A 27,989-nucleotide genomic window follows, 5' to 3' on the forward strand; every position below is an offset into this window, starting at 1 on the left:
ACAGAAGAAAACACATTTTCAGTGTCCATTTATTAGACTTGTGTGCTCTTTATACGTAGGCATCTGTATTTAACATGTATTTGATCAGACTGGGATGTGTAGAAGAAGCTGGCTGTATATGTGGTGGGTTAAATTATTAAAGAAGGGAATATTTTTAGTCTTTTAGTTGCCTCACACAAACATCGTCCAAGCCTCTGTATGACAAAGTGGGTTCCACAATGACAGATCAACACATTTATATTTAAATATTTTCCTCTTCTCCTTGTGACTTCATCTAATGTGTCTACAGCATTTCAAAATGGGTCAAATTTTCATACCTTGGCATTAATCACATTTTGAGGGACGCAGTATCAAGACATACCTTAAAGGGATAGTTCAAGATCTATCATTATTTACTCATCCTCATGGCTTTCAAAAGGCTTTTAATAATTTTCTAGTCACTCTTTCATGCAATTACAATGAATGGAGACTGAAGATTTCATGCATCATGCTGAATATACGACTACTGCACCACTGTTGTTATTAACTAAAACAAATACTAAAATAATATATAAAGAATACTAAAATAACACTGTTCTGCACTATTGGATGTCTTATGAAGCCTTATGAAAGCTTTGAATGACAAGCAGATCAAAATTCAAGTAGTTATTCACTAAAACATTTGACATCCACCCAAGCTCTTCTTGGTTCATTCATGATGGGAAGTAGCAATGTATGAATTAACTATTGTTTGGTCTTTTCAATTAATCTTTTCTGATTCACCAAACTGGTCTGAAGGATTAGGTCACAAATCCAAGTGATCTGGATGGAGTTCAACTAAACTCCACTCCATTCGGTTGCAGCAGTTATCTATCAAGCACACACAGTTATCACAGCTCTTCCAGCACCGCAGGGGAAGATTATTGGTACATTTCTGTATGTTCATTTTACAAGCTAATGTATCGTTTCAGAGCCATATGGATCATTTTATAACACTTTTATGGTGTTTTTGCATCCATTTTGAAGCTTCAGTAACCATTCAATGTAACTGCATGGAAAAAGCAACCACCACATTATTAAAATTTCTCTTTTGAATTCCACAAATCAGACAGTCAGGTTTGGAACAACATAGAGGTGAGTAAATGATGCTATTTGAACTATCCCTTTAAATACACGGAAATGTCCATAGAACTAAGACTTGTATAATTTGGCATATTGCAGAATAAGGGCCAGCGTACAGCACCAGAGCACACTTCTGCTTGCAGGTACTGGAAGATCCTTAGGCTTATAAGTAGGGTTGGGAAGCGGAAATCGATTCCAATTCTGGAATCGTAAGATACGTAAGGTCAGGAATCAGATGCTGTTACAATTTTTAATTTCAATTCAGCTTATCGCTTCCTGTGTGCGCATTAACGAATCGATAAGATGCGAAAGAGAGCTCAATTCGGCACTTGCACGCTGTTTTCTGTGATGAGCACATCCAGAGTGCGCACAAATACTGAACTGAGTTCTCTTTTGCATCTTCATGTGCTTGAACGGAAAAATACATACAAAATGATGTCAAAATATCCTCCTAAACACAGTCGGTTATGTCTTTAAGGGTTAGTTCACCCAAAACTGAAATTTCTGTCATGAATTACTCATCCTCATGTCGTTGCAAACCCGCAAGATCTTCGTTCATCTTCGGAACACAAATGAAGATATTTCTGATGAAATCCGAGAGCTCTCTGACCCCTTCATAGACAGCAACGTAATTGCAACTTTCAAGGCCCAGAAAGGTAGTAAAGACATTGTTAAAATAGTCCATGTGACTCCAGTGATTCAACCTTAACGTTATGAACCGACGAGAATATTATTTGGGCTCAAAAACAAAGAAAAATAACGACTTTATTCAAAAATCTCTTCTCTCCCAGGCCAGTCTCCTACGCAATTCACGCAAGCACCACAACACATGCATGTAATCGTGGGATTGTGCTCGGCCAATAGTGAGCCAGCGTTTTGCTGTAAAACCCGTACTTTGTGAATAGCCCAACAAAGTGAATAGCGTTAGAGAGTGACAGGGAAGAGAAGAGATTGTTGAATAAAGCTATTTTTGTTTGGGCTTTTTTTGCACAAAATGTATTCTCGTTGCTTCATAATATTAAGGTTGAATCACAAACTCACATGGACTATGTTAATGATGTCTTTACTACCTTTCTGGGCCTTAAAATTTGCAATAGTAGTCTATGGATGGTTCAGAAAGTTCTTGGATTTCATCAAAAATATCTTCATTTGTGTTTTGAAGATGAACGATGGTTTTACGGGTTTGGAACGACATGAGGGTGAAGAATTAATGACAGAAATTTCATTTTTCAAATTTCATTCTAACCCTTTAAGTTAAAGTAAACAGTTGAAAAAGAAAACGCAAAGAAAACTAAAGAAAAAGAAAATCACTGGAAAAGAAGAGAAAAAGAAAAGAACCTGAATCGACTGGAATCACTAAAATTCAAACAATACCTAACCCTACTCGTAAGCATAGAGGAGTGTCCCATGGTCTGTCCTGGCCGGAACATAAGCAATGATAAAAAAAAAGTGTACTAATGTAATATTAAAGCTGATTTTGTCGCCTTCCACCAGCTTTTTGGCAGTTTCTAAGATAAAAGGCAGAGATGTTGGTTGTGTTCTCTCAGTCCAAAAGGAGAGACATCGGTTTGAAGGCTTAGGTAATGAAGCAACAGGGACTTCCTGTTTTAAGACCACATCTGTCTGTCCATAGTTAAAATCCCAAATGTTAAGTTCCTTGGCAAGAGGGTTATCACAGCTCTTTCAGCTGCCCAAACAGAGCATCCATCGCCAGACAGATCCCATAAATCACTTTACAATGGCCAATGCAGAAGTCCTCACATTAGGACACATCGCTCTCTCCTGAGCGCCCGCTGGAAACGGATGGTGGCATGGACGTGCTTGCAGCGGGCACAACCCATGCTGCGGAGAGCCTCTCCGAACAACAGTAAAACGTGCCAGTTGAACTTGGCAGAGCACTCCACGTATCCGCACTTCCAGCTCTTTCGGACTAAGTCAGATACGCTGTGTCGGGGGATGACGCGACCTCGCTGCAGATCACGCTTGTTGCCGACGATTAGAATGGGCGTCTCCCCAGAGCCCGAGACTCTGTGGAAAGACACACACAGACAAAAAAACTTTCAGTAAAAGGTATGAAAAACATTTTCCACAACAAAGAACATTTTGTTCAATGAAAAGGTTCCATGGATGGAGGTTTTTTATGGAAGGTGCAGTGTGGTTCAATATAGAACCCTAGGAGTCTTGACTCAATTGTAAAGAACCATTTATGCCAAAAAGGTTCTACATGAGAAGAAATGTCTTAAATGACTACATAATACTTTCATGTTTAATAATTTTTTTATTAGTATGTTTATGAACTGTTTAATTCATAACGTTTAGTTACAATTAAAAATGAATGAAAACAAAATGAATTAAAACTAATCCATAAAATGAACCCATGATGGGAACCCCTAAAAGGTTCTATTTATGAAGTGTCTGACAGAAACCTTTAAACTTCTATAAAGAGCCTTTTCTTTTAAGAGTGTATTTGGAAGATTTTGGATAACAAACAACACAATAAAACAAGTATATCATAATAGTGATATAATCAAACCTTTCAGACGCTATAATTATGGGAGGAGAGTATTTAAATGAATCACGCAAAGTGCTTTACTAAGGTTTGTGGTAGTCGGTTTATTGAGATTTGCGCCATTATTTAACGCCCCCAAAAAAGCATGGCCCTGTCCCAATTGGCACACTTCATATGGGCTTATGATCTTGTGGACAATGGCTGCGCGTGTCCTTTAAGTCTATTAGACCATAGAGTGTCCCATTTGTCATTTTAGGTGTCAGAAGGGTTCTCGTGATCGCCCCCCTTGGTGGTCAACATCATAGATTAGATATACTGTACATAATAAAGGCTAGATGTCTTACGGCGGAGTCTCTAACGTCATCACCGGCAGCCATCTTGTCACAGGCAAGCTTTCTGGCGCCTGATGTAAGGCGAGTGATCTGCACGAACACAAATACTCTTATCTTGCTGAAATCTTGACGGATTTACAAATGATTTGGTTTCTTACCAACGTTATTAACGCGGCTATAATTCTGGATGCTTGAACAAATTATGAATAATTATTCATAAGTATGCAGTGTCATAACTACATCGGTAGAAAATTGAGCAAGTTATGGTTATTTAAAAAGTACATGCACCATTAAAACACAATGTTACGAGTGAGCGAGCTAACTGTGACAAGATGGCCGCCAGGTGCGGACATTGACCTCCATTGGCATCTAGCCTTTATTATGTATATCTATGGTCGATATGCCTCGAGCCATGTTATTTTTAACTTGCTGCACCTGTGTTAGTAGATTACCCGCACATGATTATCATCGGCTCTGCTGGTTTGTGACCCTGAGCTAATTTGTGCTGCTCTGGGCAGATTTTGTTGGTCATAATGGAAATGAGCTGTTGCGTCTGTGTACTTTAAAGGGTTGATGAATTGAGAAATCAACTTTCCCTTGAGCTTTTGTGATATACAGCTTTTATAGACACCAGGCCCAGCAAACGATCGATTTCAGAATATGCCTCACCTTGACGTCATCGTGTGGCGAAACGCCGCCTCTGCAGAAAAAGAACAATGTCTACTTCAGCACTGCCTGTTTAGCCCCGCCCACCGATTTGCGCTTATAACATAGGCCTAGTGTTAAACCATCGAGCTACAAAGCAATAAACATACCATTGAGGATCACAAAATATAGTGCAGTGACTGGGTTCAACAGTAATGCAACATGCAAGTAACTGTGTTCATTCTAATGCCTGATCTGAAATGTGATGATTCATAACAGTCGGATGTTCTTTGTCTGTGTGTCAGTAAATCAAACCAGTGACTAAATATCAACTTGCGTTGTTTCTCTTAGCAGGATGAAAATAATCTGTTATTTAACGGTGATTAAATTCTATAAAGAAAGCGATCAAAGAAAGCTCCCATTGGAGCAGCGCGCGCTGAAGCTGTCAATCAAACAGAGAGTTTATCAGTGACTCCCGTTTTATTCAACGAATCTCTTAACTATATCACATTTGCACTGTTAGTGAAGATGAAAGCATTCGTTACTGTACAGAAACTGAGTTGCAATGATGAGATCACTGCTTTCATGCGCTCAACATGTGCGTGATCGGCTACAATGATCATCACTGCAACCTTTCATACCACAATCTTAATATAATGCCATAGATCTAAACGTGATGCAACACTTTTCACGATTAGTTAACCATGAGAGCTAATTGTAAAAATGAGCTAAAAGAGGGAGTAATACTATTGGAAATGGAAAGACATTAGCCAATCACAGCAGTGGGCGTTTACACTGAAGTCTCCAAGCGGACACGCCCCTTCAAACAGAGCGTTCAGAGCAGAGGGCTAAAATCAGGAAAGAAAAAAGAAAAAATCCCTCTTATTTATAAAATATGACAAATTTTGATGTAAAAAGCATTCCAACATTATAAGTGCACCCCAGGAAACATCATAAAACAATAAAACAACGCAGCTCATGACCCCTTTAATGTGCGCACTGTCAGTAGATCAACCGCAGAACTTTCCACTCCCATCTGCGCTTTTATAGCATTGCGGTCTCAAGCTAATTTTGTAAATCTGACCCTTGGTCTTTATTATGTGTTTGGTTGAACAGGATTCAGTAACAGACACTTAGCTAAGATAGATGCAAAGACCTTACTATACTTTTCCCTGAGCATAAAATGTGCCTGTAATAACCTCAAAGAGAAGTATTTAACATAGCGTGTTCTACACTCTCAGAAAAAAAGGTACAAAAGCTGTCACTGGGGCGGTACCTTTTCAACAGGTACACTTTTGTTCCTTTTTGCACCCCAGTGATACCTTTTTTTCTGAGTGTGTAATGAACAGAACCACCATGCTGTGATTGTATGTCTTTGTGTCTATAAAGCCTTTGATGAAGTGGAATATCTTCTTGGAGAGGATCAATTTGGGCTGTAATTTCATCAGACTGAAACAACCTCTTGAATCTCTACAAATGATCTTTCTGAAAGGGTCTGTGTTGTCTGAAGCTCTCTTTGCATCTATTCAAGATGCTTTCACAATAAAGTGGCATATCATGCATCAACATACATATTGGTGTAAACCCATGGCAACATACGGAACAGCAGCATTCATGTAAATGAAAGCTATTTTCCCATCTTTATTGAAAAAAGCCTTGGTACCTTTATCAAACTGAAAAAACATTTTCAAATAAAATTGTATTGTTGTTACCTTGAAGATGAAATTTAACATAAAGCTTGTTTATGACACTTCTTCTGCAGGATCGATTTTTCCCTCATCCTTTCTTCTAAAATATAGTATCTAGTAGTATTCTGTGATTGTTTTATATATCACATATTGCTTGTTTGGAGAGAAATTAGGCAAAATATAGACTTAGTGGTCACTTCACAGATGCAGGTGAAGACCTCGCATCACAACACTGAAATATTACATTTCTTTAATGGGCTTTGAAAGATGCAGATAATACAGAGACAAAACTGAATCCTTTGATGAGGCATTAGATTAGGCATAATTTTAACATTCCTAATCATGACTTCTCATTGAATTTTATTAATCTTCAGCTGATTGAATGTGCAGAAATCAAGGGGATATTTCACCCAAAAATGAAAATCCTGCCCTTAATTACTCACCCTCATGTCGTTCCAAAGCCGTAAGACTTTCGTTCATCTTCGGAACACAAATTAAGATCTTTTTAATGCGAGAGATTTCTGTCCCTCCATTGACAGCTATACAACTACCGCTTTGATGCTTCATAAAGTTCATAAAGAGATCGTAAAACTAATCCATATGTATTGAGCGGTCTACATTTTCTGAAGAGACACGATGGGTTTTTATGATGAACAGATAGAATTTTGGCTTTTATTCACACATAAAGATTGATCAGTGAGCATAAACAGAAGATCAATCGAACCTGCATGACATGCGAGAACAAACCTCATTGGTTCTTGCTGAAGCTCAAATGTGCTGCATAACACGAGACTGAACCTCATTGGTTCTTGCACGTCAAGAGAACATCCTTGAACTTCTGTTTACCACAACTGATGTGTGAGTTGATGAATTTAATACAGTGGCAAGAAAAAGTATGTGAACCACTTGCAGAATGCAGAAAATGTGAATAATTTTCACTAAATAAAAGAGATCATACAAAATGCATGTTATTTTTTATTTAGTATTAAAAAGATATTTTACATAAAAAATGTTTACACAGACCACAAGACAAAAAAATAGCTGAATTTATTAAAATAACCCTGTTCAAAAGTTTGTGAACCATTCATTCTCAGTGCTGTGTGTTCCCTGGATGATTCACGGCTGTTTTTTGTTTTGTTTTGTGATGGTTGTTCATGAGTCCCTTGTTTGTCTTGAGCAGTTAAACTGCCCAATGTTCCTTTAGAAAAATCCTCCAGGTCCTGCACATTCTTCAGTTCTCCAGCATCTTTTGCATATTTGAACCGTCTCCAGCAGGGACTGTATGATTTTAAGATCCATCTTTTCACACTGAGGACAATTGAGGGACTCAAACACAACTATTAAAAAAGGTTGAAACATTGATGCTCCAGAAGGCAGAGGCGCAGCTAAGGGGGGGAAAGTTAGGACGATTCTAAGGGCCCACACACTTTTGCGGCCCCCTGAGATGACCTTGGATAGCTAGGTTGGTGTGGTAGAGGGCCCAACATCAAATTCTTTCATAGGGCCCAAAATTGCTAGCGGCGCCCCTGCCAGAAGGAAACACGACGCATTAAGAGCCGTGGGTGAAAACTTTTGAGCAGGATGAAGATGTCCAAATGTTTCTTATTTTGTTTAAATATCTTTTTCTTTCTTTTTTTCCATTTAGTTCTGCCCTTGCCCTTCAGAAGCAACAGAAGATACTTACGTTTCCCAGAAGACAAATTAAGTACAATTTACCTTGATCTTCAAATTCAATAAGTTTTCACCCCCCGGCTCTTAATGCGTTGTGTTTCCTTCTGGAGCATCAGTGAATGTTTCAACCTTTTTTAATAGTTGTGTTTGAGTCCCTCAATTGTCCTCAGTGTGAAAAGATGGATCTCAAAATCATACAGTCCCTGCTGGAGACGGTTCAAATATGCAAAAGATGCTGGAAAACTGAAGAATGTGCAGGACCTGGAGGATTTTTCTGAAGAACATTGGGCAATTTAACTGCTCAAGACAAACAAGGGACTCATGAACAACCATCACAAACCACATAAACAGCCGTGGATCATCCAGGGAACGACACACAGTATTGAGAATCAATGGTTCATAAACTTTTGAACAGAGTTATTTTAATAAATTCAGCTATTTTTTTGTCTTGTGGACTACATGTAAAAAAAAAAAATTATGTTAAATATCTTATTCAGGACAGTACTAAATAAAAAATAACATGCATTTTGTATGCATCTTTTATTTAGTTAAAATTATTCACATTTTCACAGATTCTGCAAGTTTATCTAAGTAAATCTGTTCATTATATAAAGTGATTGTGTCTCCTTAAAAAAAAAACGGACTAAACCGCTCAATTCATATGGATACGTTTTACGATCTCTTTATGACCTTTTTGAAGCGACAAAGTGGTAGTTGCGTAGCTGTCAACGGAGGGCCAGAAACCTCTCAGATTTCATCAAAAAGATCTTCATTTGTGTTCCAAAGATGAACGAAAGTCTTATGGGTTTGGAACGACATGAGGGTGAGTAAATGATGACAGATTTTTAATTTTTGGGTGAACCATCCCTTAAACCCTGTAAAGTTTGACATATGAAATAATACTCTGAAAAATCTAATATTTTTAAATGTATTTTTACCATCATATATTAGGATACACAAGAATATGAAGCTCATACTTGAGGAAAAAACACCTCGAGAAACTGCAATCCATTGATCGCACTGTGTTCTATCCCTCACAGCCTTGTTTTTATTCCTGTCAAAAAAGAAATATGGCGCTACCCTCGCTAAGGTCTATAAGTCGGAGAGAGGATTTTGGCCCATTGGTGTCCAGCAGCCTCACATATGTATTGCATGTGCAAACGGCTTCAGCTCCGCTCCGCTCCGCGGTGACAGGCTGTCAGGAGCCGGGCTGCTCTATCAACCTCTCGTCCGGTCTCCAACAGAGAGCACAGATCCCGGAGAGCAGCTTATGTCTCCTCACTTATCTCTGTTTGAGATGACCTGTGCCTCTGACAGCTCTGAAAAAAGACAAATAGATTTCCAATTGTTCCACTTCACAGAGGCTTTCCACGGCGCTGCACTGGGAGAGAAAGCCAAAAATAGACTTCTGCTGTGGAAAATACTGCGATTTCAAAATGTAATCATTCAAAGATAATCTCATGTCTGATGTGTGTCTGTGTACTGATAAGAAGATTGGGTTGTAAACACAATTAGCCCCAAACCTCCTCAGACCCCGTGCTGTCAGTCACCGGGTAACTCTGGGTCTTGAATTGACAGAAACCACCAGTATTGTCCATCAGTCATCGTGTGTGACAGCTCTGGACTCTGATCCCTGACACAATCATTTCATTCTCAAACACAGCAGAGTCCCACCGCAAAAATTGATTTAATACTGCATTCATTCATCATTCATTCCAACTCAATCTATTCTGATTTAGTCATTAATATTTAGGCATTTTGACAGCCTACATCAATTCATCCTCTAAATCCGACATGTGTTGTGCTTCGCGGACATGATCTGACTGAAAGGCTGGGACTATAACATTAACTTCACAAAATAGAAAGTGGCTGTAAGAAAATAGCGAAAGCATTGAAAATGCCCACTTCCACCATCAGGGCAATAATTAAGAAGTTCCAATCAACTTAAGATGTTGCAAATCTGCCTGGAAGAGGACGTGTGTCTATATCGTCCTAATGCATGGCGAGGAGGAGAGTTTGAGTGGACAAAGACTCTCCAAGGATCATAGATGGAGAATTGCAGAGATTAGTTGAGTCTTGGGGTCAGAAAACCTAAAAACAAAAAGACCAAACAGCACCTACATCACCACAAGTTGTTTGGGAGGGTTTAAAAAAAAATCCTCCAAAAACAAATTCAGTTGTCAGACACGATTGGAACTTGAAAAGGGACCTGGTTCTGTGGTCAGATGAAACTGGTTTGGTGCAAACAGGGATAAAAGTATCCCATAACCACGATTAAATATACCGTTGGATCTTTAATGTTGTGGGCCTATTTTTTAGCTGGACATCTCGTTCAAATACATGGTCTCATGGATTCCACAGATTAAACAAATTAAAACGTGGTTGGATCTTCCATCAGGACAATGATCCAAAACAAACATCAAAATCAACACAAGAAATGTGTCGCTGAGCACAAAATGAAGTTCCCTGAACTGAACCCTTTAGAAAATTAGTGGGGTGAACTAAAGAGAAGAAGCACTAACATGGATCTGGGAATCTGAAGGATCTGGAGAGATTCTGTATGAAGGAATGGTCTCTGATCTCTTGTCAGGTGTTCTCCAAACTCATCAGGCATTATAGAAGAAGACTCAGAGCTGTTATCTTGGGAAAATTATGTTGCAATAATTTGGTGACAATAACTGTGGGTGACAATAACTGTGGCCAACGTGAACTAGAGAAAAACATTTATTTCATAATGAGATTTCCCCCCCACTTTCAATTGTTTTACTTCAATGAAAGGTTAGAATTGTGTGAATTTTTTGAATGAAAGATCAGAAGGATAAACAATGCAGGTTTATTTTCACAGCCGCCTAGGCTCATTTTTACCAAGGGTGCCAAGATTAGTGGAGGGCACTGTATGTAATATACTTAAAATATTGTTTTACCAAAGATTAATTTACTGTCTCTCTTGCATGTCTTATTACAAAAACGATTGACAGTGAGCGCTCTCACTTCATTTGGTTATTAGCAGATCAGATCAGTGAATCGAACTGGCTCATCCTCCTCCTATTGTGTGGTAGAGGCTGTGAGGCAGTGTCGGGCCAAGGTGACTTAATTGTGTTCTGCCGGGATCAATGAAGCATGAATGTTTGTCACCGGAACTGCCTGTCTCACAGCTCAGGCCTTGACGCAAGCGAAGCATGACAGCTGACGCCATTGATTACGCTAAACCTGCCTTTGAGTGACAGACTCTCCGCTGACGCCCACACTGACCATTTAAGCCAATCGGTGATGGAATTTAAATAATGATGGAGCATCACTGTTACTGTGTGCATTACATCCTCTTTTTATCTCTTTAGCAATCCAAACACATCTGTACACCTCTTTTTTTACCTATTATTTTCATTTTTTTTAACCTATTATTTACATTTTATCTTATTTTAAGCATAAATCTAACAAAACCCTAACTGCAGAAGAAAATAAAATGTATTAAAGATATATTCTCTGAAATATCTATTAAACAAGTCTATTATATTATATTATATTATATTATATTATATTATATTATATCATAAGTCAAGTCAAATTCATTTATATAGTGCTTTTCGCAATACATATTGTTTTCAAAGCAGCTTTACAGAAAATCATGATGTTAATGTTAATAATATCTTAATATCTTCATGCCTTATAGTCACATTAATATATGAGAGCTGGGTAATAATATACTTTACATTTATAATACAAGCAAGCAAGCAGTTGAGATATTTTGTATGATTATATGTTGTAATGTATATAAGTATATGTATATACTGTATAAATGCGGATAAAGTTAGACATACTTTTTGTGATCAAGATTAGTAAGTTGAGATTTGCTATATGGTATATATTGCCTTACATGAGTGTACTGTATATAGAGCTGTGCAATAATACAGTTTACATTTTGCGACAATATAAACGTATTAATATACAAAGTAATTTTTTTTATGTTGTGTTATTTGTTTACTAGTGCTGTCAAAGTTTGTAAATATGTAATATAAATGTGTGTGTGTGTGTGTGTGTGTGCGCGCGTGTGTTCTGTGTGTGTATATATATATATATATATATATATATATATATATATATATATATATATATATATATATATATATATATATATATATATATATATATATATATATATATATATATATATATATATATATATATATATATATATATATATATATATATATATATATATACACTATATTGCCAAAAGTATTGGGATGCCCTTCCAAATCATTGAATTCAGGTGTTCCTATCACTTCCGTGGCCAAAGGTGTATAAAATCAAGCACCTAGGCATGCAGACGCTTCTACAAACACTTCTAAAAGAATGGGTCACTTTCAGGAGCTCAGTGAATTCAAGTGTGGTACCGTGATAGGTTGCCACCTGTGCAATAAGTCCATTCATGAAATTTACTCACTACTAAATATTCCACGGTAAAGCACACCGCCACTGGACTCTAGAGCAGTGGAGACATTGTTCTCTGGAGTGACGATTCACGGTTTGGCGGATGCCAGGAGAACGGTACTTGCCTGAATGCATTGTGCCTGAATGCAAGTGTAAAGTTTGGTGGAGGGGGGGGGGGGGGGGGGGTATGGTGTGGGGTTGTTTATGGCCCCTTAGTTCCAGTGAAAGGAACTCTTAATGCTTCAGCATACCAAGACATGTTGGACCATTTCATGCTCCCAACTTAGTGGGAACAGTTTGGGGATGGCCCCCTTCCTGTTCCAACATGACTGCGCACCAGTGCACAAAGCAAAGTCCATAAAGACATGGATGAGCGAGTTTGGTGTGGAGGAACTTGACTGGCCTGCACAGAGTCCTGACCTCAACCCGATAGAACACCTTTGGGATGAATTAGAGCGGAGACTGTGACCCAAGCCTTCTCGACCAAATTCAGTGCCTGACCTTTCAAATGTGCTTCTAGAAGAATGGTCAAAAATTCCCATAAACACACTTCTAAACCTTGTGGAAAGCCTTCCCAGAAGAGTTGAAGGTGTTACAGCTGCAAAGGGTGGGCCAACTCCATATTAAACCCTACGGATTAAGAATGGGATGTCATTAAAGTTCAAATGCATGTAAAGGCAGACGTCCCAAAACTTTTGGCAATATAGTGTACATACATATATACATACATACATACATTATATTATTTATGTTATATATTTTATATTAGATGAAGTTTGACAGATTAATTGATTTGACAGCACTATTTTTCACTGAATAGAAATGCTGATTATGAAAATGGTTTCTTGCATTTAACACATTTTTTTGTTCATTTCCATTTATTTCATTAGAGCTAGAAAAAAAATGCCGTTAGTTCACACAGTAACGTGGTAATTAATTCAAGCAGAACCTTGCCAAAAGTGTTGACATATGGATATCAACAAAAAGTGTTGACATATGGATATCAAGTCAAATAGCAAATTATATCAAAGAGATATCAAACAAGCATTAGTACACAGCCAAAACAGCTACAATTAGGCATCATCATCAAACTTGCTCAGGGTACTAAAACTCTCTGAGGCTTTAGAATGGGCTTTTGATGATGACCTTTGCAATCAGCAGAGGAGAAAAGAAGGCATTTCTGCTGATTTGGATCCAAATGATAAAGAAATGACCCAGTGTGCTGGCAGCCCATGATTACAGAAAAGGGTCTCGCCTTTTGATCGTAATTACAGCAACCATCAAACATTAAAGAAAAGAAGGGTTGAGAAATATGTGGGAGATAAAGCAGCGCAGAAAAAAATCAGGGAATAGATAAAGCATAAGAGGAAGAGAGAAGGGTGCAAAGATGTAAAGGTATGATATAAATAAAAAGAGAATTAAGCAAATATTCCCATCACGTACCTGGTCTCTAAGATCTGCTGCCGCATGGTCTTGACATACTCAAAGCTGTCGAAACAGCAGATGTCGTAAACCAGAATGTAGACATGAGCGCTCCGAATGCCTCGACAGCAAACATCTGACCATTCCTGCACAGACAAAGAGCACATTATCTAGCAACACAAGACCTTGATCGTGTGAAACACATCCAAAGTCAACTGTATCATATTTAATATGCAAACTGCCTCTAAATTATAAACATGATCAAACCTTTGCTAAAAAACCTGTTGTACACAATCAACTACATGCCATCTGTCGTCTGATTGATAGTCAAATCAAATCAAAATGTATTTATAGAGCACTTTTTAAAAGCAACTGGTGCTTATCAAAGTGCTGTACACTTAAATATCTAAAATATCAATAATACAAACAATCACTAACAAAGGAAAAGAACCTAAACAAAACAAAACACAATTAAAACAATAAGAAAGCAGCTCTCAGATAGTGTTAAATGCCAAACTATAAAAATAAGTTTTTAAGCAAGATATAAAAACGGCAAGTGTTTGAGCCTGTCTCATATAAAGGGGCAAACTATTCCAGAGCTTCGGGCCGCCACAGCAAAAGCTCGGTCACCCCTACTCTTCAACTTTGCCCATGGAGCAACTAAGAGCAAGTGGTCAGTGGACCTTAGGGCCCTTGGGAGAACATATAAAGGGAGAACAGGATAGGCCCCAAAATAGAACCCTGGGGGACCCCACATGAGGAAGAAGCTGTTGAGGAGACAAATTCTCCAAGGCGAACTGAAAAAGTTCTTTCCGACAGGTAGGATCTAAACCATCCTAATGCAGTATCCTTAAAGGTCCCATGGCATGAAATTTTCATTTTATTAGGTTTTTCAACATTAATATGAGTTCCCCTAGCCTGAATATTGTAAACCCGAGTTCTGGCTGTCTCTCTCTGCCTTTGAGAAAATGACAGCCCAGACGAGCTGATCTGGAATTGTCCTGTTATGACCTCATAACAGGAACGATTACCTCCCTTTCCTCCGCCCAGAGAATTTGGCACGCCCATGCGAGCGCCATATTTGTTTGTCCTCGAGAGATCATGGCTTGTGAACGAGTGAATGCTGGCAGTTTCTCAGTGTTTGGATGTACAAATGAAAACAATAGTCTTTTTCAGTTCCTTCTGATCTGTGATCAGTGATTTCTGATGTGTAGCTAATTATTTATTATTCGTGCACACGCTTCGGCTTCTCTCTCTCCCGACAGAACAGTGTTTTCGTGTTTTCTATCTTGTGAGTCAGTGTTTTTGTACGTCCTCGTCGCGTCTATCTGTTCTAAAATGTGCATACAGTCGTTTCTGCTCAACATCAGCAGAGTAACATCTTTAGAGATAAACCTCACGCACGCCGAAGCTCGGGCTGCACTGGCGGGTCGGCCTTCAACATCACCGACCCCCAGTATTGCATCTCGCCCACAGTGGAGGCACCAAACGCGGGGCGAGATTAAGCAGAGATTATCCGGGCTAGCCAGCTATCCCCACAATAAACTGGATTACATTCGATTACTGCTGTTGTGTCTTTGTTTGCGCTGTGTACTCAATGCGCGTCACTGACGCTTTTCATATGATAGGAACATATCTCAAAATAATGCTATAATCAACACTTACTCGTAACTCGTTCATCTCAACAGCTGTAATGGTCCATTACATGTGTTACAAAGTTGGTAATAAGGATGAAGACGGATTCGGTGTGACTGGGACTTGTGTTTATTCAGACGATTATTCAGGGGGTTGTGTTTTTTTGGTAGGGTTCCCTGCAAAAATTCGCATTCCCGGGGCTAAATATCACATAATTGGGGTCGCATCAACCCACGGACATGAAAAACAGCCCGCGGAAACAGTGTTAAAGTAGCCCAATTCCGCGGGAAAACCGCGGACTTGGCAACACTGATGTCCGGTTTGCGAACGAATCATTCTTTTGAACCGGTTCTTTTTAGTGAACCGAATCAGTTCACCAAATCGGACTGAATCGTTCTAAACGGTTCGCGTCTCCAGTCAGCGCTGATCCATAATTTACTAAAGTTACCAACTTTCTGACATGAGTGACAGCCCAGAATAACCTGAAGTATATGCTGTAACTAAAACAGTTCACTGAACTGAGACGTGCTGAGAACTGATGAGAAGTGAACTCAAGTCCATCCGTCTCTCTGGCAGCAGCTCGTGCCTGCTCGTGCCTGGTAGACCTCGTTAAACCACGCCCCCTCCGTTCATTTCAAATGCAAAGATGTCAGCCAATCACAACAGTGGCCGTTTTTATTGAAGTCTCACACCAGACACGCCCCTTGAAACAGGGCATTCAGCCACAGGGCAAACATCAGTATAGAAAAAATGCCTTTTATTTCTAAATTAAGATATTTTATGATGTAAAAATCATACTAACAATATAAGTACACCTCAGGAAACATTATAAAATAATAGAGCCATGCCATGGGACCTTTAATCCCAACACATTGCTCTAGGCGTGTGATTAAGATCTCATGGTCTACCGTGTCAAATGCAGCCGAGAGATCTAGTGTAATTAAAATCGCACAGTTCCGAGAGTCAGTAGCAAGTAGTAAGTCATATTACATACACTGTAAAAAAAGGTTGCTGCCTTAAATGTTTAAGTACAATCAACTTGGATGTTTAAGTCATTTCAACTTAAATAACATTTAACTGGCTTAAAAAAATTGTTGAATCTTGCATAACTAATAAAAAAAGATGAAAATTACTTAACTTATTTCGAAGAGTTGAAGCAATATGTTGTCATAACTTATTGATCATATCATTTTTTACAGTCTACTTTTTTAGCAAATAAAAGGCCTTTTAGTATAATTCTAAAAACGTCCTCCTTCAGGTCCTTGTAACTGTATCTTTTTGCTGTGAATCTTTACTGATTTTTATCAATTAAACATTAGAGTTACTTTATATTGTTCATTTAAGACGAACACTTACTGAACTCAACGTTTACTTCCATCATCATTGTATTGCATTGCATTACATGTTTTGACCCATGCAATAACAGAGCTTTTATCATAAAACTTTTATCATTTAAATATCATCTTACTAAGACCTTTTATTGGGAGATATAGAGTGGCTGCTGATATTTATATGCATTTTATGTAAGCAGTCTGCTATACTGTTATAAAAAAACTAATTGATTTACACTTCAGTCAGAATTTCATCTAATATTTGGAACGTATAAATATCAGCAACAGCACCAAACTGCATATCTCTGCTCAGTTTGGGCCTCTGAATAAAATTGAGCTCCATTCTCACAACATTATATGAGCCATAAAAGCCTGATGTATTAAATATGACAGTCAACAAAAACCAATATGAAGACTTGTTTAACATTTCAAAAAATGTCTGACCTTATTCCATATGACAGACTTTAAAGGGTTAATACAAGTGCTCAATAACACGAAGCATAAACATAATATTTTCACTCTTGAACCTTGAGATTCATATTACTCATGTTCAGATGATTCATTCAGAACCTTTCTGAGCTGATTAATATGTACTAGTTATAACTGAAGGAGATAGGAGTGGAAAACAAGAGAGATGATGAACTCTATTCTTATTCTCTCCATTTGTTTATGTTAGCCACTGATTACACGTTTAGCACTTTACAAACAAATTATGTTTTAATAGAAGGTGCTTTTTCAGATAAAATCTGTTACTGCGGCTAATTGAAGAAAGAAAAACATTTGTCTAAGGCCCTGTTTACACCTGGTATTAAGATGCGTTTTGCTACACAAGTAGACAAGGGAGACACATTTAAACCTGGTGTTTTAATCCGTCTCTTTTGTCCACTTTCAACCACTTCTGTCCTGATTTCTGCGAGGGGAGGGCCTGGGGTTCTTTCTAAATAATCTCATCCAATTTACATACGGAGTTGACGGAAAAACATACAGAGAGCATCAGCTTTAGTTTTTACTCTGACAGCCACAAGACCATGTCCAACACGTACGTTTTTTCGTCTTCAAAGCAAAGCTGGGTCTCCAGCCAAAGTTTAAATCCTGTCTGGCTAGTGCGCTTCCCATAAAGTTTAACATTAGGTCAGTAGGCGGAGAGTAGACGATCTTTTGTGGCTGTTTGAACACATTCGACCACATGAGCGTTTACACTATGAGCGCAATCCGTTCAAATGCGTTTTTCCTTTGGAAGTGGTCAAAACTTTTTAGACCCCGTTTACACTAGCGTCATCCACTTGGGATCCGATCGGCAAAAACGCATCTTAATACCAGGTGTAAACAGGGCCTAAATCACCTTGCTAATTCAAAACTAAACGCTAGTTCTCTGAAAGGAAACTCCAACTGAGAATATAATTATGAATGTAAAGTTATGAAAGAATCCTCTCTTCCTATTGTCACTAATTAAAGCACTGAATCATTATGACAGCCCAGAGAAAGAAAAGCAAGCTGAAACAAAGGCCTCGCTGCTAAAGTGGCTTTTATCCTTTCAAGCTGTCTGAAATCACAAGTGTTACACTGAACCATAAGCTCTCAGGCTACTGGTTCGTTGTAAACCATTCTACAATACTAATGCTCTCACTGTGCATAAACTCATAGAGCCCGACACTGTTGCTGATCTGAATATCTCATAATTGTATACCATGCGGTTTTTACATAAGGAAAATTTTGCATGATTATCACATAAATGTAAGAGTAAATGAAGTGTTTCATTGCAACACATATGTATCTGCCCCCCTGTTTTAAATACAGTGTTTACATGATAAAAAATGTCCAGGACTACAAATCATAATTAAAGGCACACGCTTACCAATTAACTAAAAATGAAGTCTTAAATGATTGAGATTACACATCATAAAAACTGTTTCTACAACTAACTTTTTGTACTGTGTGAACTTCATTGTCACTACTGTTATCTGAATCGATTCCTACTGTAAATGTATAGGAACACATGTAACTTCCATACACTCACATTGAAAAGCTTGTCACATAAATATGCTAGCAACAGTTACCAAAATAGGACTGGTCACAAACATTAAGGCGATCTTAAGGGTCAAATTACATTATTGTAACGCTTGGTTAGAGGAAGACGTGGTGAAGCGAAGTGGATCTATTTAACAGCGAAGAGTAATCCAACACAACGAACAACACAATGAAACACTGTGCTAAGGCACATTCAACACCAGACAAAGAGTGAATTAGACTGAGGGCATTATATACACAACTAACCAAGGATCAAAATGAAGAAGAGGTGTGTGAAATCAATATAACAATGAGTAACCATGACACAGATTAAGGTGTGTACATGTCTGTAATGCACTCCGATAATGCGACTAAAATCGGAATACTCCACATGTCAATTCGATTTGCGTTAACTTCGAATATGACTTTAGCTGGATTAAGGTAATTAGAAATCGCTGTTTACATGGTAGCTTCTTAATCAGAGTATTGTCTTAATCAGGTTAAGATCGGAGTATTGTTGTCCATGTAAACATACTGAATGATAAATGTGCTAGAAACCATGACAACAGAAAGGAAACAGGAAAAAAATGGAGACAAACTAAAACCGAGTGCACACTGTAAGATTTATAACAGTCCTTTACGGCTATTGCTTGTAAGAACGTGATCCCCGCTGTAAAGTACACTCACCTAAAGGATTATTAGGAACACCATACTAATACTGTGTTTGACCCCCTTTCGCCTTCAGAACTGTCTTAATTCTACATGGCATTGATTCAACAAGGTGCTGAAAGCATTCTTTAGAAATGTTGGCCCATATTGATAGGATAGCATCTTGCAGTTGATGGAGATTTGTGGGATGCACATCCAGGGCATGAAGCTCCCGTTCTACCACATTCCAAAGATGCTCTATTGGGTTGAGATCTGGTGACTGTGGGGGCCATTTTAGTACAGTGAACTCATTGTCATGTTCAAGAAACCAATTTGAAATGATTCGAGCTTTGTGACATGGTGCATTATCCTGCTGGAAGTAGCCATCAGAGGATGGGTACATGGTGGTCATAAAGGGATGGACATGGTCAGAAACAATGCTCAGTTAGGCGGTGGCATTTAAACAATGCCCAATTGGCACTAAGGGGCCTAAAGTGTGCCAAGAAAACATCCCCCACACCATTACACCACCACCACCACCAGCCTGCACAGGGGTAACAAGGCATGATGGATCCATGTTCTCATTCTGTTTACGCCAAATTCTGACTCTACCATCTGAATGTCTCAACAGAAATCGAGACTCATCAGACCAGGCAACATTTTTCCAGTCTTCAACTGTCCAATTTTGGTGAGCTTGTGCAAATTGTAGCCTCTTTTTCCTATTTGTAGTGGAGATGAGTGGTACCCGGTGGGGTCTTCTGCTGTTGTAGCCCATCCGCCTCAAGGTTGTGCGTGTTGTGGCTTCACAAATGCTTTGCTGCATACCTCGGTTGTAACGAGTGGTTATTTAAGTCAAAGTTGCTCTTCTATCAGCTTGAATCAGTCGGCCCATTCTCCTCTGATCTCTAGCATCAACAAGGCATTTTCGCCCACAGGACTGCCGCATACTGGATGTTTTTCCCTTTTCACAACATTCTTTGTAAACCCTAGAAATGGTTGTGCGTGAAAATCCCAGTAACTGAGCAGATTGTGAAACACTCAGACCGGCCCGTCTGGCACCAACAACCATGCCACGCTCAAAATTGCTTAAATCACCTTTCTTTCCCATTCTGACATTCAGTTTGGAGTTCAGGAGATTGTCTTGACCAGGACCACACCCCTAAATGCATTGAAGCAACTGCCATGTGATTGGTTGATTAGATAATTGCATTAATGAGAAATTGAACAGGTGTTCTTAATAATCCTTTAGGGGAGTCCATGTCACACTGTTAGGGTTGGGTACCGAACTCTGTACTTTTAAAGGCATAGTTCACCCAAAGGAAGATATTTTGAAGAATGTTTGTAACCAAGCAGAGAGAGTAACCATTGACTACCATAGTAGGGGAAAAATACTATGGTAGTCAATGGTTGCTCTCTTTGCTTGGTTACAAACATTCTTCAAAATATCTTCATTTGTGTTCAGCAGAACAAAGAAACTCATACAGGTTTGAAACAACTTGAGGGTGAGTAAATGATGACAGAATTTTCATTTTTGGGTGAACTATCCCTTTAAGGGCACCGACCGAATTACGTCGGTACTACCGAGTACCGATTCACATTAAATCAATCGGTACCAAATTTCGGTACCTGAGAAGGCATCTGGTGATAGAGACTAGTGTCTGTGAATAAATATTAAACCGCAAAAAGACTATTTAACCCCCTTGAGTCGGCGGTCGCGCCGGCGCGATCGGCTCTCTTTTTTTCTTATCAGTGGCCGAGAGACTCAAATAACTCTGTCGTTTTGTATCATTCAGGCAAGTGTTATACATCATTATAATCTGTTAAATTTCAATTTTTTTGTGTACAGTCACAATAAAAACAAAATGTTTTGCTTTTTGCAAAATAAAGAAAACAAACATGATGCGCAATCTGCAGCCTCTCTGTCAAAGACGTTCATTCAGATAGTCTTCAGAAAAGGAACTCTAGCTTAGTGAAAACTTGTCTCACAAACATGAGACATATGTCTAAAGAAATGCTGAAATGTCAGGTTTTAAACAATGTAAACCAAATCGAAAACAAATATTCTGTGTTTATGTAATCTGTTTGAAAAGCGATAGATGTCAGTCACCCGTGAGCCACTTCATTATCCGCTAATGCGACCACACCCATGGATTGCGTGTTCTATTGAGATTCAAATACTGACGATCCAGAGTCGACGCCCACACATCAACTCAAATAAACAGATCTAGTGAAGCGCTGTAACGTTACTTCAGCAACATCATTTTGAGACGTTGAGGAATAATCCTGGATTTATTCTGCTCATGAAAAGCTGTTCATTTCTAAGAGCAAAGGACTCCACCGCTGATTGTACGGTCAGTTTATTCTGTTAGCATCTGTGAATATTAAACGCAAAAAGACCATTTAAATATGAATCCTGTTGCACACGATGTCATACACGCAAGACTGTTTACACAAGATTTATTTGGCTTGTTTTGGACAGATTATAACATGTTTATTGTAAAAGAGCCTATCAATAAAGCTTTTATTCAGAAATGTCTGCCCAGATGCTATAAATATAGTACCAGTCAAACGTATTTTGCTTCATATTGATGTTTAAATATTATATTTAATATCAAAGTTTGTCAGAAATGATTCTGGAGTTTTGTTTTGTAGAAAGTGATTTTTTTTGTTTTGTATGGGATGGACAGGTGTCTTTATGCAGCTACCGACCTCAAACAGGTGCATCTAATTTAGGATAATAAATGGAGTGGAGGTGGACATTTTAAAGGCAGACTAACAGGTCTTTGAGGGTCAGAATTCTAGCTGATATACAGGTGTTCAAATACGTATTTGCAGCTGTATCATACAAATAAATAGTGAAAAAAATCATACATTGTGATTTCTGGAATTTTTTTTTTAGATTATGTCTCTCACAGTGGACATGCACATACGATGACAATTTCAGACCCCTCCATGACTTCTAAGTGACAGTCGCATGTTTCCATCTCTGTCGTCTCATATGAGGACATGAACGCAAGAACGTCATCTCCAGAGCCACTGAGAGTCAGTTTATGAGCATTTAACCGTTTCATTTGAGAAAAACTACCGTCATATCATAAACACACAGAAACTCAAAAGGTCTTCACAGCAACCCGTCAAAATAAAAGTTTGGCTTATCTTGACAAATACATCACTGTTATACAGTAGAATTTAGATACGTCTCAATGTAATAATAATACTAACACTAATGTCATAATAAATTATCAAAACTTCATTTTTTAAGTAATAAATAAAAAAAATGTCTTCATGTTTTAATTTTAACCGTATAAAGCTCAGTTGTGCAGCACTTTGTTTGACAAAAATAAAAGTTTAAATTAAAAGATAAATTAAATTAATGTCTTATGTCTTCATTTGATTACCAGAAAATACACAACACCTAATTTGTGGGAAATCGTTTCATAGATATGAAATTAAAAAGAAAAAAATCCTCCTCCCGCCTCCTCCTCCTCAAACTCGACGCTCACGCATGTTGCCAGCTTGAGGACACGCAACAGGAGCGAGCAAACTTGACAATGAAAGCCACACAGTAAGTTGATGAGCTGATTTATCCGCGTTTTAATATGCTCTCATTCATAAAGTTTTTTAGATGTATGCCGAGGCATTTTAGGTCGGGTAGAATCTGCTATCTCTGTCCCAGTTTGTTTGCTGGCTTCCATGGCCGCAATATGATGTGTTTTGCGACACCTGTGGTGTCGAAATACTATTGGGTAAACTGGCGGCATCACACAGACCAAAACAAAAAGACATTCTGACACAGAACCCACATTTCAAAGTAGAATAACTGGCTGTAGCATTGCTTTTCTGAGAAACAAGTAGGTGAATTTAGCATTTTTTCTTAAATATCTGCAAACATATTGTGGTATGTTTATGCTTTAGTAAAGTGAAAAACTTACATACAGCACCTTTAAGGGTACATATTTAAGTGTATGTTAGTTGTGTTTTAAATCAAATATAAAACAGACATAACTATCAAATTTGTCTCTTCACCTATAAATGCATTAATAGACACATATGCATATATACATGGACAGAGTATATTACGTGTGCTTGAATCTGTGCACACACTGTAAAAAAAAAAAAAAAAATGAGGGAAAAAACAAGACTGTGCCCAGTCATTTTTAGGCCAGATCAGGTAAAAATAGATTCTTACAATAACAACTACATTACCACCTTTTACAGATTTCTGCAACTCTAGAGAAACACAGTCATTTTGTCAGGGTCTTTTTTCTCAGACTTCCACTGAGAAGATCTCATTAGTGATTTCCTGTGCTGGGTTCATTTGGGTTGGGCTTAGAAATGAATAGGGACGGACATGTCCCTACCAACATCGAGCAAAACTTAAAGGGGTGGTAAACCACGATTTCACTATTCTAACTTTAGCTAGCGTGTAATGTTGCTGCTTGAGCATAAACAAAATCTGCAAAGTTACAACGTTCAAAGTTTAAAGCAAAGGGAGATATTTGCTTTTAAAGAAATCAGTTTCTAAGAACTACAGCAAACGGCCAGTAGGCGACTACACACATTCCTCCAGGGTTGGTGACATCAACAGGCTCAATATTTACATAAACCCCTCCTCCGAGAATAAAAATAAGGGGGGGTGAGGCCATTTTGTATCGCTGCGCTGTTGTGGTATGGGCTGGAGTGTTGTTGCCGCGATGCCAAGGAAACGCTGTTATTTTCATCCGGATTGCAGGTCTGGGGTACTTGCTTTGTTCAGCCTTCCTTGGGACGGGGGTGCGTTGCAGAGCATTTAACATACAGCATGTTATATGCACGTGTGTTTGAGTCAGCGGGGAATCAGGCGCGCGCAGGGCTCCCTGCAGCACATCTAACAGAGGAAAACATCCACCGTCTTCGCGATTTCAATGCCAGATTTGCACAACGTCAGCTGCGTGAAAAAAACACTCCCGGTGCGTGGATGCGCGCTGCACATTTCACGGAGGACAACACAAACTTCCACAAACTTCGCGAGTTCAATACAGGATATGCACAACGGCTTGTCCTGAAAGCTGGATTTACAAACAGAAGCTGTTTACGGGCCACAACCTGTAAGTCTGATTTATTTTTCATCGATGTGTTTTCCTGTAATAGGTTGTAGCAAGGAAGTAAACAGATGACAACGCTGTTCTGCAAACCAGTCTGTTAAATGCTCATTCATACTTAACGTTATCCGACGAACACCTAACGTTACAAACACTAACGTTAAAATCTCAACAGCGAACTTGGCATTAGTGTAAATGATTCTTTGATTAGAGCTTTTATGTATTATTTATCTACAGGCTTGCTAAACATGGTTCTGTGTGTGATTTGGCTAAGTTACTAGTTAAAGCCAGTGCTTAGTGTTCGTTTTGGGTTAGTTCTTGCGACAGATATTTGGCTATAATCGTTCTAAAAATACAAAAGTTAAAGTGCCATTCAGTAGCGATCATTATAGATCCGCAGTCTTTACTCTCGAGGACTGAACAGGTTCTGCTCGATCATCTTCACTCAATTGTTCTGGGTCTGATTCGGGCTCATATGGTTTTATTGACGCCGTTGTTTCTAATACTGACCAGAGCTAGAGAGAGCCTCTCTCTCTATGGCTCTGATACTGACCAAAGCACAGCCTCCGGTAAGGGCCGTGACGTTTCCGACAAACGTGCACTAGGCGGTTAGCGAATCACAACACACTGGGCCAGCTAACCAATCAGAGCCCACTGCGTATTTTTGAGGGACTGGCTTCATACAACCCGGAAAGCATCAGACCGTTTTACAAGGAGGGACAGAGCAGTGTAGAATAAAGGTCAAATATATGAAAAATAAGGCAATTTTTTTTTAAACGAAGCATGAACACATGTTACAGTGCACCCCACAAACACAGTCAAGCCTTCAAAAGAATGTGTTTTACCACCCCTTTAATTATCCCTAGCAATAATTTTGATCAAATAATTAAAATATATTTCTATGTAACCACTGTTGTTGTAATTTTGGACACATTTGAAATGGGTCCACTGCCAATCCCCGAGAAGATAAAGTAAATGTTAGAAAACGGCACTCTTGGAGTAAAGTAAGTGTTTGAAACCGCCTACGAGCACAGTTCAACTGAATGATAAAGTTTACCCTCTTTAACTTGAACATACTGAATGTACGAAGCAACCTGTTAGCTGAAATATCCACAAAATTAAAAACAATAGATTAACCTTTCGTAAATAAAGTGGTAAATTATGTTTTTTGAGCAAACAAAGCACTCGTGTTGCCTCATAAAATTGTGGTTAAACCACCTGAGTCACGTGGATTACTTTAATGATGTCTTTACTACCTTTCTGGTGCTTGAAAGTGATAGTTGTGTAGCTCTCAGATTTCATTAAAAAGAGATGGTGGTCTACTCTAGTGGGTTAAACCACTGAACTGATATGCAGAAGGCTGCTGGTTTGATCCCAGCAGTCGCCACCACCACTTTACTCCAGGTTGCTCCAGGGGGATTGTCCCTGTAATAAGTGCACTGTAAGTCGCGTTGGATAAAAGCGTCTGCCAAATGCATAAATGTAAATGTAAAGATCTTCATTTGTGTTCCGAAGATGAACAAAAGTCTTACGGGTTTGAAACGACATGAGGGTGTGAGTAATCAACGACAGAATTTTTGGGCGAACTATCCCTTTTAGTGCTCTATGTATTATATTATGGGCGTCGGGACCATTGTATGTGGGTGGGACAAGACCCACCCACTTTTTTAGAAAAATGATATTGGACACACTCACTTTTACCGTCTCTTATTCAGTGCATGTCTGTTCACCTACCCCTAACCGATTAACACTTTATTATTAATCACACGTTAGATGCTTTATTTCTTTTTTACTGAAAATAAATGCCTTTCCGATCTGATATGTGATGGGAAAAGGGAGTAGAGTGAGTTCGGCAAAAGGCGGATTCGAACCTCGGGTCGATTTGCGTCAAAACTTACAGCCTTATGCCTTACCCCTACACTATTGCCACAGTAAATATTTCAGTGTCTTCTGTCATTTTTCATGCTCCAATCAGACGTTTAGTAAGCAAGACTGGCTAGTTGCACTTAATGTAAATGCCATCTACTCCAGTATAATATTTCTAGGGGAGGACCCACCCACATTTTTTTTGCATAATATACATTATGTATGTACTCTGATGCCAGTGAGAGATGTTGATTACACTATGGACAGAGTAAAGATAAAGTTTAACTGCCTCCTTGTTGTAATTGCATTTAACTTATAGCATTACAGAATTGATTCATTGAAGTCAATATAGACTAAAAACCTTACTGTCCATGAATAAAGTTTCTTTGCTGCTTTGATGTGCCCGCCAGTCTCCAAATCTAACCTTCGCCCTTGTTTGGGTACCTCAAATGTGCTTTCTCTAAATGTGCTAAACTTTGTCCCGACACAAGGTCAGGTCAGAGTCATATTATTAGACCCCGTACCGTGTTGTGGTGGTTACCGTACCTGCAGAGAGCTGCCAGGAAAACTGCTGATGGCTGGATAATCTGTGATCTGAAGGTCATGCACATGACCATTGAGCACTGCGGCAGAGAGATGCACCCGCCGTGTCTTACTGGACACTGCCACCTCACTGTAGTCATTGTGAAGGAAGCGCTTCACAATGGCCGTCTTGCCCACCCCCTGAGCTCCCAGCACCGCGATCCGGAACTGAGGGGACATCGTCCTGTTCCCGCCACGCCCCCGGTGGGCCGCCCCACCCTCCCTGCTCTCGCAAACAGCTGGCCAGTGCATTCAGAGGGACACATGGGCAGCACATAGTCCTGACTGAAGCGCAGAAAGCAGTGGTGGCCACAGCAGAGTCCCATTCATAGGCCAGCAGAACCTGCAGAGAGAAAAGTGAAACAGGAGAGAGATGAAAATGCCAATAAAGAGTCCAACTCAACTTTGACAATATGTCTGCATTTCTGTAGTAATCTAAGCATCTATTGTGTTTATATATAGATATATCACAATGTGTTCATGATATAAATCCCTTAAATGGGGTCAGGATGATTTAAATGGAGCAAAGATATTAATAGAAATTGTCACACATAGGCAAAAGACACAGGCAGCAGCACCTGTGTGTGTGAGCTGCTGCAGTTTACTATGAAAATTCTGTTTCAAGTGATTAGACTAATATAATACGACACAATGCTTATGTAATGTATTCTCCGGGTCCAATAGAATAAAAACACACGTGTCATTTACTTGTTCATTTACTTATATATAAGCGCTAACTTCCTTTGTGAATGTCTACCCTATCTAGAACGCAAGACAGTTTATCATTCCCATAAAGGGGTTTTTAGATTTGAAGCGCGCGACTGTCGGTGCAAGCGTATCGCGCGCTCAGCAGCAATGACTTACCTTATGCGCAGGTGAGAAGTTGCATTCTTCGCGAGGTTCGGGCTTCTGAACACCTGCGCGATCTTTCTCGTCGAGTTCTCACTCTCTGTGAGCATTCGGGTGCAGAAGTAACCCTCAAACTGTCCTGGAGGAATATCCTGCTCTTCTCGCGTCATGTAGACCTCGCGCACTGCTCG

General features: G+C 39.0%; 1 protein-coding gene across 1 annotated transcript; it reads right to left on the reverse strand.

Annotated features, from left to right (window-relative positions):
* Positions 1 to 2: 2 nt before the first annotated feature.
* On the reverse strand, positions 3 to 27,988 carry rasl10b (RAS like family 10 member B). The gene is made up of 4 exons (XM_079814713.1): positions 27,814 to 27,988; positions 26,914 to 27,292; positions 13,821 to 13,945; positions 3 to 3,129 (listed from the first exon to the last, which is right to left on the reverse strand). Exons 2-4 carry the CDS (start codon positions 27,199 to 27,201, stop codon positions 2,859 to 2,861), a joined length of 684 nt encoding a protein of 227 aa, XP_079670839.1. The 5' UTR covers positions 27,202 to 27,292; positions 27,814 to 27,988; the 3' UTR covers positions 3 to 2,858.
* Position 27,989: the final 1 nt, after the last annotated feature.

This window comes from Gobio gobio (genome assembly GCF_949357685.1).
Source record: "Gobio gobio genome assembly, chromosome: 4".
Lineage (NCBI taxonomy): Eukaryota > Metazoa > Chordata > Actinopteri > Cypriniformes > Gobionidae > Gobio > Gobio gobio.